Below are 13,272 nucleotides of genomic sequence, written 5' to 3'. Positions count from 1 at the left end.
GATGTGGAATCCAAGTGCCGTATTTATAATCCATAAAAGTTTTAGAGATTTGATCCGCCAAAATGTTCAGACTCTTGGGGTTTTATGCATGGCAGTGGATTTGATGCAGATTGGTGCACAGGTCTTACGCCGCCGCCGACACATGCATGGCTCAAAGTACTGTGACAATGTTCAAAGGAGGTATTTAAAGGAAGTGTCAAGTGTTTTTATACTTTTAGTTGAGTCATTGTAGTGAAGATAATGGGTGGACACTCACTAGGTGCTAGTTCTGGGTTTATCACCAGGTTCCCTCAGGTGTGTCGGCCAGAACTCCACTTAAGGCCAAATATTCCAGAGTATGAAATGAAGAGACACCCTTAGTACTAATGGAGTATACAAACTAAAAGGATATTTGTTTACACTGACTTTAAATGTGTGATGATGGAAGCGGTACATAAGTACTGCAGGATGGGTAATTCTGTCTAAGAAAAGTAGTGTATGGGGTGATCACTAGGCTATATCACTTGATGTAATCGATGGGCAGAATGAACTGGTTAAACAAAAGCAGTATGGTCAATATAAACTTAAGTCCTGAAAAAGGTTGTAATTTTGAACTGTAAAGTTAATCTACACCAGAACTATATGCAGTGTCTTCTTTACATCATATATTGTTTGATTATTCATAGCCTTTTTGCTCTCATATTCCAAAATGCCACAGTTTATCTTTTGTGTTCCTTTTTGCTCTGTGAATTTCATTACCCAGAAGCGCCAGGGAAAGCAACGCAATCACGTCATGAGCGTCGTGCTGTCGTTGGCAACGGCGGAGGCTGGAGCGGGAAGGATATAACTGCTGCAGTAAAAAGCACTTGTTGTCAAATCAACTTTTGTTGACTCGGTAACGTTACATGGCTGATCTGGAAAAGCCCTCGCATCTCATCATGATGTGAAACGGCATGTTATCGTTTTGGTCTTTTGGAAACGGAGAAGGAGACGGGTCATTTAGCTGTTTGTTTGCTAGCTAACATCTCTAAATGTACACTAACATCTGCTCGAGTTTTAACAAGCAAGACTGAGACATCAACAGGTGGATTTCCCATTTGCGATATTCGCTAGCAATGGCCTCCAAAGGTAAAAATGAACTTTAAAGTTTTTCATTAAGGTCAAATTACACAACAACAACAACAACAACAACAAAGACTGTGAGATAGAAGCCATATTTTGAAACGACAGTTACTGAACCCTGTTTTGACTTCGCAGGTTGGCAGCATCCTTACGTCAACATATTCAAACACGTCAGAGTTGAAGACTGGAAAAGGTCGGCAAAAGAGGGGGATGTGTCAACGTACACGGTAACTTTGCTACACACTAACGTTATACTTGTGATATTACATTTTTACTTGACCCCCCCAAAACTCTCTTTCGAATATCTAAAGCCGCTGTAGGCTTGACAGGTGGCTGTGAAAAGTTTGTAGGTTTGCCTAAGGAAGCTGTGCTTGAATTCCATGTCAGCTAGTGACCACTCAGCAAAACCTCCATAAAAACTTTTCAAAACAGTCCTGCCACATAATCCTCTTATCTGTTATAACGTTAGTTATAGTATGGTTAAATCAACAGCTTTTTAGACCTCGCCAAACCTTTCAAGACTACCCAAGGTGATTGATTTGATTATGTGTGGAGTATCACTTTTAACAATAAGTATTGTGACTTTCCCTGAAATCCCCTAGGACAAGAGACTGAAGTGTTCCGTGTTTAGGATCAGGGGTCCTGTTCCTGCCAACAGCTACATCCTGGTACCCAAAAACAGCAACCAGTCTCTGGGGCTGACAGGTCGCTACTTCTATCTTCTCTTCAGGCCCACCCCTGGCAAATACTTTGTAGTCCACTTGGATGTTTCTGTGGAGGTACCTGACCTGTTTTCATTTAATGATCCTGACTGAGTATGTGTATGTGTGATGAAATCAAGTGCATTGATATATCTATGCTATCGAAACAATCTATCATTTAACAACGCATGGGACTGGAGTTTATTTTGAAATCCATCAGGAAACTAATCCACAGCTGCATTATTAACATTTTTTGTAATCTTTTGACATTTCAAAGCATGCCTTTTTAATGCGTTGGCATTTCAATGTTATTAAAATTCTGAAGTGGGTACATGATCTCTTTTTGAGGTTCTTTGTTCTAATTTATGTAGCTAAATCCAATTGATTTAGCTCAGAATCAGGTACTTTAAAGCATATCACGTATGCGTGTATCGTGTGATCAGCTCAGACAGTGGAAGATATTATTAAAATTAAACAAAATAAATTAAAAGAACACCCCAGCAATTTACTTAGTAGTACATTATTCAAACCATATATTCTATAAATGTTACTATGGTGAATGTCATTAATTGCAATTGATTTAAAAAAAGAAGGAAGACATTTTCTTTCCCCCTCTCTTTGTGTGCTGTGATGTGTAGGAGGGCCTGGTGGTCCGTATCTCTTTTTCCAACATGTTCAAAGAGTTTAAGTCCACAGCTACTTGGCTTCAGTTTCCTTTCCTGTGTGGATCTGCAAAGGATTCAGTCTATGAAAGCACGGCCAAATCCGCAAGACATGGTAAATTACATGCACACACATGCAATCATACTTATATAGACGAGGGCGACTTGAAGATTTACTTGAGATGTGTGCTGCTAGAAGTAGTCAGATAGTAAGCCAGAAGAAGTTATCTGGAAGTGTAGAGAATGTTGATAAGCTATACAAATATTTTTATTTCTACCCATCCATTTTCTTTTTGTCACATGAAATCATACGTGGTACAATTTCAGTGAAATGTAATCCCATCAGCTCTTTAGTTATTTTATGGAGGCTGTCATTTCATGTTCATTGAACTCTAAAAATCAAGCGTTGTCTATTCTGAGTTTGTGCGTCTCTTCCGCCTCATTCCATGACTCTTCATGTGTGCTGAACTCGATGTCAAACTCATCTGAAGCGAGGCTACAATGATTCCTACTGTGGTTGCTGGTGGTTTCATGTGACTGAAAAGAAAAGGTTTTGCATGTTTAAATGGAGATATAACTATTTGGTTAGACAGCAGATTTCAATTTTGGAGCGTCAAATGAGGACGCAGCGACCAAAGCTGTTTTTTTGTGCACCAATGTAGGCCTATCTAATACATTGTACAACATTGTACTTCTACATTTACCTGACAGAAAAACTAGTTACCTTGGCAACAACATGTTTTCTTTGTTCATGTCAATAAAGCAAAATTGAATTGAATTGAACTAGTTACGTTGCAGATTCAGATTTTACTCACAAGATATAACAATTAAAATATGATGCGTTATTATTCATTTAAAAGGTCCAGCATTATATTAAAAGCTCCACCTTGAACAGACGTAAAGTAAATTGAAGTACATAATAATAATTATCATTAATGTCTCTCTTTCACTCTTTACTTTAGGACAACTTTTGAATGCAGGACCTGTACTGTATTAATAGTTTTATTATGAATATTTATTTATTTGTTTTACTTCAGAAAAAAAGCTTTGAGTAGTACTTCTTCAACCACTGGGGCCCCCAATTAAACTAAATCCGCCCCTGGAAAATAGTAGGGCTGTGCTCGATTGAAGGAATTCGTAGTCGACTAACACTCATTCAATTGTATCGACTAATCGATTAGTTGATTTAATCGACAGATCTGTAAATCTGAGTTTCTCCGCAAAGAGTCATACAAAAGCACCACTTTAATTCTTGTGTTTACCAGAGATGTGCTCGTACGTTTCTTGGAAATAAGTCATTCAGCATGAAAAAAGCATAAAACATGACTAATCGACTAAAGAAATCTTAGTTGACTAAGACCAAAACGACCGATTAGTCGACTAATCGACTAAGAGGGGGCAGCCCTAGAAAATAGGATATCTGCTGATGCTCGTTGCCTCCAGGGAAGTGAAGAAGAGTTTGGTTCTAACGTTAGTATAGCCAGCATTCATGGTTAGAAACACACGGTGTAATACACTCAGCTGAGGTATTTATTACAAATAGGTGTATTTAGTCGCTTGCTTTGACATATTAAATACCGGGTTATAAAGTAGCTGTAACCCGCTGCTGACAACATGCTAAACTTAGTCCGCTTAGGCCTGAAGCCCCGCCTCTGCTGCTGCACAGAGCGGCCCCTTATGGTTTATTTAAAGTGCTCATATTATGCTTTTTGGCTTTTTCCCTTTCCTTTATTGTGTTATATATCTTTTTGTGCACGTTATAAGTTTACAAAGTGAAAAAGCCCAAAGTCCACCCCAAAGGGATTTACCATCTTCCAGAGAAAACACTGTTCACAAACTGCTCCAAACAGCTCTATTGTAGTCCAGCCTTTACTTCTGTGACAAACGCTCGTCACTTTGTAACACACGTTATAATGCTCGCCTAGCTGCTAGCATGGCACGCCTTCATACTCTGCAACTGACTAGCTAGTAGTGCTTACCTAGTTATTGCGCATGTGTGACTCCCAACAAAGATGGAACAGAAGTGCGATGCCTAACTTGGTAGCTAAAACAGAGAGCTCAACACACAGGGTGTAAAGAGGAGCTGCAGCAATGTGCAGTACGACAAAAATATGGTGTTTTTTGAAAATTAAACCACATAAACCTATTCTGGTACAACCTCTAAATACAATTATGAACCTGAAAATTAGCATAATATGAGCACTTTAAAGTTTATTAAAATTGAACATGTTGCATGTCCAAATTGCGCCAAATTCGATACGGCACATCCTTGGGTCCCCAGCAATACACTGCCAAGTATGAAGTAGGTCGGATGAATGGTTCTCAAGATACGCAAGGACACACAAACCGCACCGCTCTCCAATTATAGTAGTAGGATAGTATATGAGCCATGGTTCGTATGCATTTGTTTTAAAAGTATTGTATATAAAATAATCTTGCATGTCTATGCGGTCCAGGTTTGGTGGGTCCAGCTCCCACTTTGGTTCGTTGGACCTGTCTGATGCTGGATCTGCAGTACACACTCTCTGTCTACCTCAACCGCTGCTACAGTCAACTAAAGAGCATTAAGCTTTGTGCCAACATGGCGGTGAAAAACATGTTTACCAGCGACCTGCTGCTAGATCCAGGTGAGACTCAGAAGACATATTACTGTATATAGGCACGCTTCATCTCTGTATGTGAATATCACTGGTGGTTTTCTACGAGTTTGGGGTAATGTCATGTGGATAGTAAGAACAATGCCAAGTGCTCTTCTTTGAAGGGCACTTTAATATAGAGAAGCTGTCGGCAGTGCTTTTCAGTTAAAACTATGGCTTCATTATTAAAGCCTCAAAGAACCCTGTCAACCTTTAAACTACTCAATTCAAAACTACCTTAGTCAAATACATTGAATACTGAGAATATTTATTTATGAGAGCACTTCAAATCCTTTTTGGAGTAAAAATATTTTCTTCACATACCTATTATCCCGTATCATACTGCATCCTCAGATGTCTGAATAAACTACATAGTGTCCTCTTAATACATTTATGACATCTTTACTTGTCTCATCTACTTGTGCAATTATCTCTTTCAACAGGAGTTTCCTTCAGTGAAGCCAAGCTGATGGGTCTGGCTTCTTCTCAGGGAACAGGTCCTATACCCAGAGACATGTCATATCCTGTGCCCAAGGGAGGCTCCTGGCATGATCTCTATGATTATATCAGGTACGGTAACCTCACCAGGCAACAGAATGTGCATCACTGAAATTGTGTAGCAAAATCTACCCTGAACTACTTTGTGTTTGTCATTTCTGGGGCCATATTGTTTGGAAGTGTTTTGTTGTTTTTATCCCCAGTTGGGTAACTAGTGAAACACTAATAACAGCAGGATTAATCGCTGTATCAGTGCACCTATTTGTTTGTTTGTTTTTAATTATTTTTTGGGCATTTTAGGCCTTTAGTTGTATAGGACAGTTTAGACTTGAAAGGGGAGAGAGAGGGGGAATGACACGCAGCAAAGGGCCGCAGGTTGGAGTCGAACCCGCGGCTGCTGCGTCGAGGAGTAAACCTCTATATATGGGCGCCCGCTCTACCAGGTGAGCTACCCAGGCGCCCGTATCAGTGCACCTTTAACAGAGATAATAATAATAATAATAATAATAATAATAATAATAATAATAATAATAATAATAATAATAATAATAATACCGAGACACTACAAGTAGTTGCGTATGACAGATTTATTTCCTCAAAGCACCAGGGGCCTGTTTCACAAAAGCAGAATATATAAATCCAGGATAACTGATAAAGCCAGGCTTGACCTAGTCTAATCTGTGCATCCTGGCTTGGCGCGTTTCACGAAGGCCAAGCCTGGCTGAGGAGGAGCGACTAGGTTGAGCCAGGCTGAAGTAATTCAGATAGATGCGCGTCCACGGCTTTCCTCAAAAGACCGCGAGGTCGATCACAGATTTACTGATGCCAAAATGGAGAATACGCATTGTACATACTTTATACAGAGTGAGCAGCAGCTTCTTGTGGAAGTATGATAACTCTGTTCCTCCCTCTCTCTCATGGGCTAAAATATAAATTTCCTAAGTCATATTAACTTCCACTGCTCGCTTTTAATGCAAAGTGTACAACTGTTTGCTTTTGCAAATGACAAGTGACTCATTGAATGGTTTCAGTTAAGAGCAGTAGTTCATCAATGTATATATTTATTTTTATATTTTTATCATTCAGTCGGTGCGCTATTATCTGCCACGCTTCTTCTCGCGTTTTTTTTATTTTTTATAGAGGAGTTTCCTTCTCTACATATTATATGCCTTGCACCCTTGTATATATGGACATAGAAAATAAAGACACTGAAGAAATTGGACTCTAAAATCTAGAAACTATAAAGATAATTAAGTGATAAATTTCATGCACACTGTAGACATGAATGGAACAGAGTATATTCATCAGTTATTTCCCCCCCAGCAAAACATAAGGTCAAAAACCATTGGGGTGTCCTCTCCCCTGTTGTTACATGAACGTACAGTAGCCTACATCACTAGATAGTTACTGGTCCAGTGAACTAAGACTATAATTTGGGAGGATTGTACAATTAGGATATGTTCTTTAAATTGTACAATCCTCCCAAATCATAGTCCCAGTTTACTGGACAACACAATTTGTGTGCTAAGAATGCCAAATACACTGCACATGGAAGTGGAACAAACATGATCCTTATTGTTAAAGAATTAAAAAAAAAATCAACTAAAATAATTCAAGGTGCATTAGTCAACTATAGAAATGTACAGCATTGTATGTATTGCCCTTAGTAACAGATTTCATTTAAAACACATTTGAAATTGTATCAGCCTTTTCTAATTATCTCAACAACTGTCATAATATATTCATCAAACTTCTAACAACAATATGAACAGCAGTCTTCATACAGCAATATAACAGTAACAATGACTGTCACATGAATAATTATTTAAAAAAATAATGGTCCCAACTTTAAATAATAACAGTACTTAAAGGAACAGCAACATGCACCTGTTGTATTTTAATCCAGGCTGATAACAATAGGGTAAAACCACTGCTGGGTGATCAGAAAAGGCTCCAGGATTAAATAAATCCTGACTGTTAGCCTGGTCGGGACCAGGATAACGGGGAAATCCCGGCTTAATCCCTTATCTTGGTTTTGTGAAACAGGCCCCAGTTGTATAAAATAAGATCTACAGTCTATATTGTTATTAATTTAAGAAAACTACAGTTACCCACTTTTGTCACAGTGTACTGCTATGTAGTCCCTCATCTTGTCCTACCCCAACAGGTTTCCCTCAGAGGGAACAAAGTTACCCTTTGACTCCATTCAAAAAGGCAATCCCAGGCCCGAGTCTAGTAAGTACAGTCATTATTTTTGATGCCCATGCCATACTCTTATTATGCCATACTCCAATTTTTACTTTTCTCTGCACCAAAACAAATTAGCCATGTATAATGTCTTCCGTTCTGCTCTTACTTGTTAAATAGTTTTCATTTGATCGTCAAAATAAATAAGAGCCATTGGAACTTTCAGAGAAATCACTATTACCGGACAAAAGCGTGGGATCAGAGCTGGTATGTAGATGACTGACTTTCATATTCCTTTCTCTCCCAGGTCGTGTCTTTAACCAAAGAAGCACGATTAGAGAGGAACCTCGCTGTGTCAACCTCAGCAAACCAGTTCAGGACCGTGTGTCCCTGATCCAGCAGATCACCACTCAAAAATCAGTAAGACTGAAGTACATTCAAATCGAGTCTCTTTGATTCCAAACTGTGTAAACATAGCAGATGGTTGAGCTTAAGCCTTTATATTGTACAGTTTTCTAGGAAGATTTTTCTTTTCTTATTCAGTTTTCTCCTTCTGTCTCCTCAGCTCCCGAGGAATCAAACCCCCGTGGTGACCAACATACCAGAGCTAGGTTTAGTTTCCACTTACCAGAATGATGACTGGCTTTGCCGTAATGATGACCAGCATCAGCAGGAGTCAACATGCTCCAGCTCACAGCAGTTTACACCTAGGTCTCTCTGGGATGCCAGTGACGGGGGAGTACATGTGCACATTCATCCTGAGGACGGCTTCAGCAAACATGGGGAGGAAAGTGAAGAAGAGGTGAAGCTCCATATTGACTAGATTGTACATTTAGCTAAACTTAAAAGCACAAGAAAACACATTATATACCACATACTGTACCTCTCACTTTTTGTACATCATGTTCAGTACAATGTATGTCCTTTTGACTCCATGATGCCTTTGTACAGTTTTGTGGCAATATTGGTAACACTGTTGATCTTGTTATATTCCCAGTTTGTTTGCACTCCAGTTCCACATCCTTTCCATCTATCATCGTCCAAAGAAACCAGACAGCAGGTGAGTGATGAGGACAGTAAAGAGTGAAATGAAAACAGCTGCGGTGACATCATTTGTTTGAGAGCTCATTACAAATCTTTGCCTTTTACTTTTTCTTCTCTCCTTGTTAGAAGCTGCTCCCAGACCCGATTCTCAGACTCAATCGAATCATCGGCTTTGGAGGAGCCACTACCAAATGTGTATGGTCATTGTAATTTTGAAGGTCATAAATAAAATTTATTAAATCAGACTGATGGAGGTTTAACAGCTGTACTTTGTTACACTATAGGCCCTGTGGAGCAAATCGGGTGATGCAGTGGTGTATCCGTGTCACGCAATTATCGTCTCTATGAAGATATCGTCTAACCAGCAGAGATTCTTCATCGGCCACACTGATAAGGTAAATTTGCTGTGATGTGTTGTGCTAGAATGCCACAGCTGATTCTGGCAGCATCCTAAATAAGGTGCTTTGGTGATTCGCCTAAATCCTGGCCTTCTAATGCGGTTGGATTTTGTAAAGAGAGCGGATTTTCCACTGTGTTCATTACAGAAATATAATTTTTGTAACATCTGTCCATGTGTTTTCACTGTAGGTGTCTGCACTGGCTTTTAATGGCAACACAACACTGCTGGCCTCAGCACAAACTGGCAACCACAGTGTAGTTCGAGTGTGGAACTACCACAAAGGAAACTGTCTGGCCATGTTTAGGATTCATGCTCATTCATTATCATCTCTTAGGTAACCAACTGCTTGTACACATGCACTCACGCACACACAGCTATTTTAAGATTAAAATAAGCCTATTATATTATACATTAAACAATGAGGTCTAAGCTTATGTTGAACACTGCTCACTCACACGAATGTTGTCTTTTTTATTCTCTTCTTTTCCAAGCTTCTCATACGGTGGCGGTATTCTCTGTGGAGTGGGTAAAGACAGCCACAGTAAAACAGTAAGTGCCACAAATGTTCCCACGTAAAAAAATCAAGGGCTTAGATTTCTAATCTGTGTATAAAGTAGTGGTGGTGCGATACTGCAAAATTTGGTATTGATTAGATACCAAGTAAATACAGGGCCAGTATCGCCGAAACCGATACGATACCGATACTTTTTAATAATTAAGGTGGATGCATCATCAAATTGCTAAATCTGAATGAATTTTCATGACCTTTAAGTGGTTTTGTGACTTTTCCTTTGGATTATTAATACATTAAAACCCAGGACAGGATTTTCATATGCTTGTATAAATTTGTTGTATAAACACTGTATCTTACAGCCTTTTTACAAATTATACAGCTTGCCGTTGTTTCATTTTTGGCCTGAAAATATAGCCACACGGCGCTCCTCTTCCTCTCTGCCATTCTTCTGCTCCGTCTCTATCCTGCTTCTGTGTGTGATGCTGCTGGCTGCTGCTAGGCCTGGCTGCTTGCTTGTTTGCCTGGTGGCGCTGAGTCACGTGACGCTACAACATCAAATCACAAGAGGGGGGAGGAGGAGCAAAGTGTGCCTGTGACAGGAGCGGCACTTGAAAGCAGTGGCACTTACACAGACAGCCAGGTCGCCTCTTTGATGAAACAGCAGCAGTGCATACTGGAGAGAAACTAAAACTAAAGTATCAATCTCATTACACTGGTATTGATCAATATCACTACCAACGTTGGTATCGATATTATCGATATTTGGATCAATCCGCCCACCACTAGTATAAAGGTAATAATTGTAGCATTAGCAGCAATCAGAATCTGTAAAGAGAGCCATGGGTATCATTAGATCCAGATGAAAAAATGCTAAGCAATCCCTTGTATCATTACTTAGGCTGATATACTGTAATTAAATACAACATGCTTTAAATTGCTCCCTTTATTTGACTTTATGACTCAGCAAAGCTGCGAGCTGACTGTGTTTGTCGTCCTAATCCAACCTTTCATAGATGGTGGTGGTGTGGAACACCATGAACGTTAGTAAAGCTGGAGAGGTGACCATCTTAGCCAAAGCACACACAGATGTGGACATCCACACCATGAAGGTTGCCTTCTTTGATGATACAAGGTACCCTACCTTCTCTGGTTTTTTTGGTTGTGTATTAGAGTTTTTTTTTTTTGTTTTTTTTTTAGCCAATGTTTGCATATTTGGGAACATTTTTGTGCATATGTCCATCCATCTGTTGACCTGAAAAGAATAATTGTTGATGATTCTGGTGCATCTGCTTTGTTTTGTCTAATAATGTCGACAGCCAATGATCTACACCTCCATGTATACTGTATCATGTCTTGTTAGAGGTCTGCAGCAAATATAGGATAGAAGATAAGGCCTTGAAATAGGCCTTGTGCTGACTTGTCAGTAAATTATAACTCTTGAAAGCATTGGTTAATCTGAGTGTGCTGGTTCAGGATGGTGTCATGTGGGCGTGACAATATTCGCCTGTGGCGAGTGAGGAATGGGACGCTGCGCTCCTGTCCAGTCAACCTGGGGGAATACCACTCGCTGGACTTCACAGATGTGGCCTTTGAGGAGGGAAACTCTTCCAACCAGCATCTTGATGATCGAACACTGTGAGTAACCAAACCAGTCACTGAAACCATCTAATTTTACGTAGCATTAGAAGAAGTATGAATTTAAACCAAATCCACTGAAAACATGAATATTAAAAGATTACTATTTTCCCGCTCTGACTGTCTTTCCATAGATTTGCCAGCAGTCGGAGTGGCTATATCTTTGAGATTGACTACAGCAGAGTTGTTGTCAGAAATGTCAGGAGGCTGTTGCCTGCACAACCGCAGCATGCAAACCACAGGGAGAAATGGACTTTTAACACAGGTGTGTTGTTTAGTAGTTTAAAGCAGGGTTGGGTAGAGGGGAAAAACGCTTTGTAAAGAGCTTTGAGGACATCATTGTGTGTGTGGGTGTGGGTGTGGGGGTGTGTGTGTGTGTGTGGGTGTGGGTGTGTAAGCATGTCTGAATATCATGACTTTAAGATTTGTTTGTGTGTGTGTCATGTCTGTCTGTGTCTCCCAGGTCCAAGCATTGCCATCAACAGCATCAGTGTGTCCTCATCATTTTGTGCCACGGGCTCTGAAGATGGCTTCCTGCGGCTCTGGCCCCTTGATTTTTCTGCCGTCTTCCTGGAGGCTGGTAGGCACATAAGTTTGACCTGCAGCAAACTAACAGAAGCCTGCTCCCGCTCCACAGAGAGTGACATAATCTTTAGTTCATGTATGTCTAGATCGTCATTTTCTAGTATGCAGGGGGGAGTGTTATTCAGGTTGGTGATTGACAGTGCCAATTAACTCAGTTTAAAAACGGCCAGAAAACTGGAAGTTAGGAGTTTCACACCATGTTTAAATTGTCATCATGTATCACATTTAACAGAGTAAGCCCAGGTATATCACACATCGCTTGCCGGCATACGATTATCACTGGCTGACTGACTCACAGGAACAGCTGTAGCATAGATATCATTATCAACAAATTATTATCGTTCAGCTCTGCAGAGGGCAGTAATTCTATACTTCTTGAAACATAAGAACTGTAAACACACTTTATGTTTAAACATTAACTTTTAATGTTGTCTGAGAGTTACTGAAGTGGAACCACAGTATTGGATTCAGCAAATATGGATTATTTGCTTTTGGCCATCATCACATTTGTGTACTGACATTCATGTCCATGAATATGAGATGTGTATGTGCAGCCTCACATCCTCACACAGACCAAACAATCTATTTGGAGAATAACTCGGACACATGTCATTGTTTTCCAGAGCATGAGGGACCTGTGAGCCTGGTGTCAGTCTCATCAGACAGCCTTCAGGTCCTGGCAGCCACCTCTACCGGTAACCTGGGTTTCCTTGATGTGAGCAGCCGAGGTTACAACACGCTGATGAGGTCACATACAGACACTGTGCTCGGCTTCAGTGTGGATGGCATCCGTCACCATCTCACAACAGCCTCTTCAGATGGCACAGTGCGCATTTGGAATATGGATTCCTTACATCAGGTTAATCAATACCACATTAATGTGTTTTCCAGCTTTTTTTGTTTTGCCTTTTTATAATAATCAGATCCTACTATTTGAATGCTTTGTTTATAAATATTCACCATGTCTTTCAATTTGTTGAACCTGACAGGTCTATGGTCTGTACACAATCTCACTTTAAAAAAAAAAAAAAATTGACATTGGCATTCAATGTGGCTTTTTGTCAGTTGTTCTTTCTCTGTTGAAGCAAAGACATGCAAGGCTCTGCTTTTGTTCCCTGTTAGACTGTTTTGTGGTTTAGAAAAAGGAAAATAGTTGTTAAGGTAATCTGCTTTGGCAAAATTATATACAGTATAAATACTGTCCACTCCCAAGTCCAGACTCCCCAGTGGCAAACTAAACCACAAAGCAAAATATTGGGAGTAACTTGTTTAAATAACTTTGAGTAACTAAAAAGTTTTCTTTCTACTG

At 39.8% G+C, this 13,272-nt stretch overlaps 1 protein-coding gene across 2 annotated transcripts in view; it reads left to right on the top strand.

Moving 5' to 3' along the window:
• The first annotated feature begins 767 nt into the window (after positions 1-767).
• wdr90 (WD repeat domain 90) overlaps positions 768-13,272 on the top strand; it is a 28,951-nt gene continuing 16,446 nt past the window's right edge. For both annotated transcript variants that reach the window (XM_035997693.1, XM_035997692.1), the window contains exons 1-19: positions 768-1,107; positions 1,237-1,328; positions 1,704-1,880; positions 2,441-2,579; positions 4,921-5,091; positions 5,544-5,670; positions 7,766-7,833; positions 8,093-8,205; positions 8,351-8,587; positions 8,783-8,845; positions 8,956-9,024; positions 9,114-9,224; positions 9,418-9,563; positions 9,721-9,778; positions 10,757-10,875; positions 11,217-11,378; positions 11,513-11,643; positions 11,842-11,958; positions 12,587-12,822. In XM_035997693.1, the coding sequence (XP_035853586.1) occupies positions 1,095-1,107; positions 1,237-1,328; positions 1,704-1,880; positions 2,441-2,579; positions 4,921-5,091; positions 5,544-5,670; positions 7,766-7,833; positions 8,093-8,205; positions 8,351-8,587; positions 8,783-8,845; positions 8,956-9,024; positions 9,114-9,224; positions 9,418-9,563; positions 9,721-9,778; positions 10,757-10,875; positions 11,217-11,378; positions 11,513-11,643; positions 11,842-11,958; positions 12,587-12,822 (2,349 nt within the window). In that variant the 5' untranslated portion in view covers positions 768-1,094. The remainder of the gene's footprint in view (positions 1,108-1,236; positions 1,329-1,703; positions 1,881-2,440; positions 2,580-4,920; positions 5,092-5,543; positions 5,671-7,765; positions 7,834-8,092; positions 8,206-8,350; positions 8,588-8,782; positions 8,846-8,955; positions 9,025-9,113; positions 9,225-9,417; positions 9,564-9,720; positions 9,779-10,756; positions 10,876-11,216; positions 11,379-11,512; positions 11,644-11,841; positions 11,959-12,586; positions 12,823-13,272) is intronic.

This window comes from Sander lucioperca, chromosome 22 (assembly GCF_008315115.2).
Source record: "Sander lucioperca isolate FBNREF2018 chromosome 22, SLUC_FBN_1.2, whole genome shotgun sequence".
Lineage (NCBI taxonomy): Eukaryota > Metazoa > Chordata > Actinopteri > Perciformes > Percidae > Sander > Sander lucioperca.
This window is presented reverse-complemented; position numbering and strand designations above follow the sequence as displayed.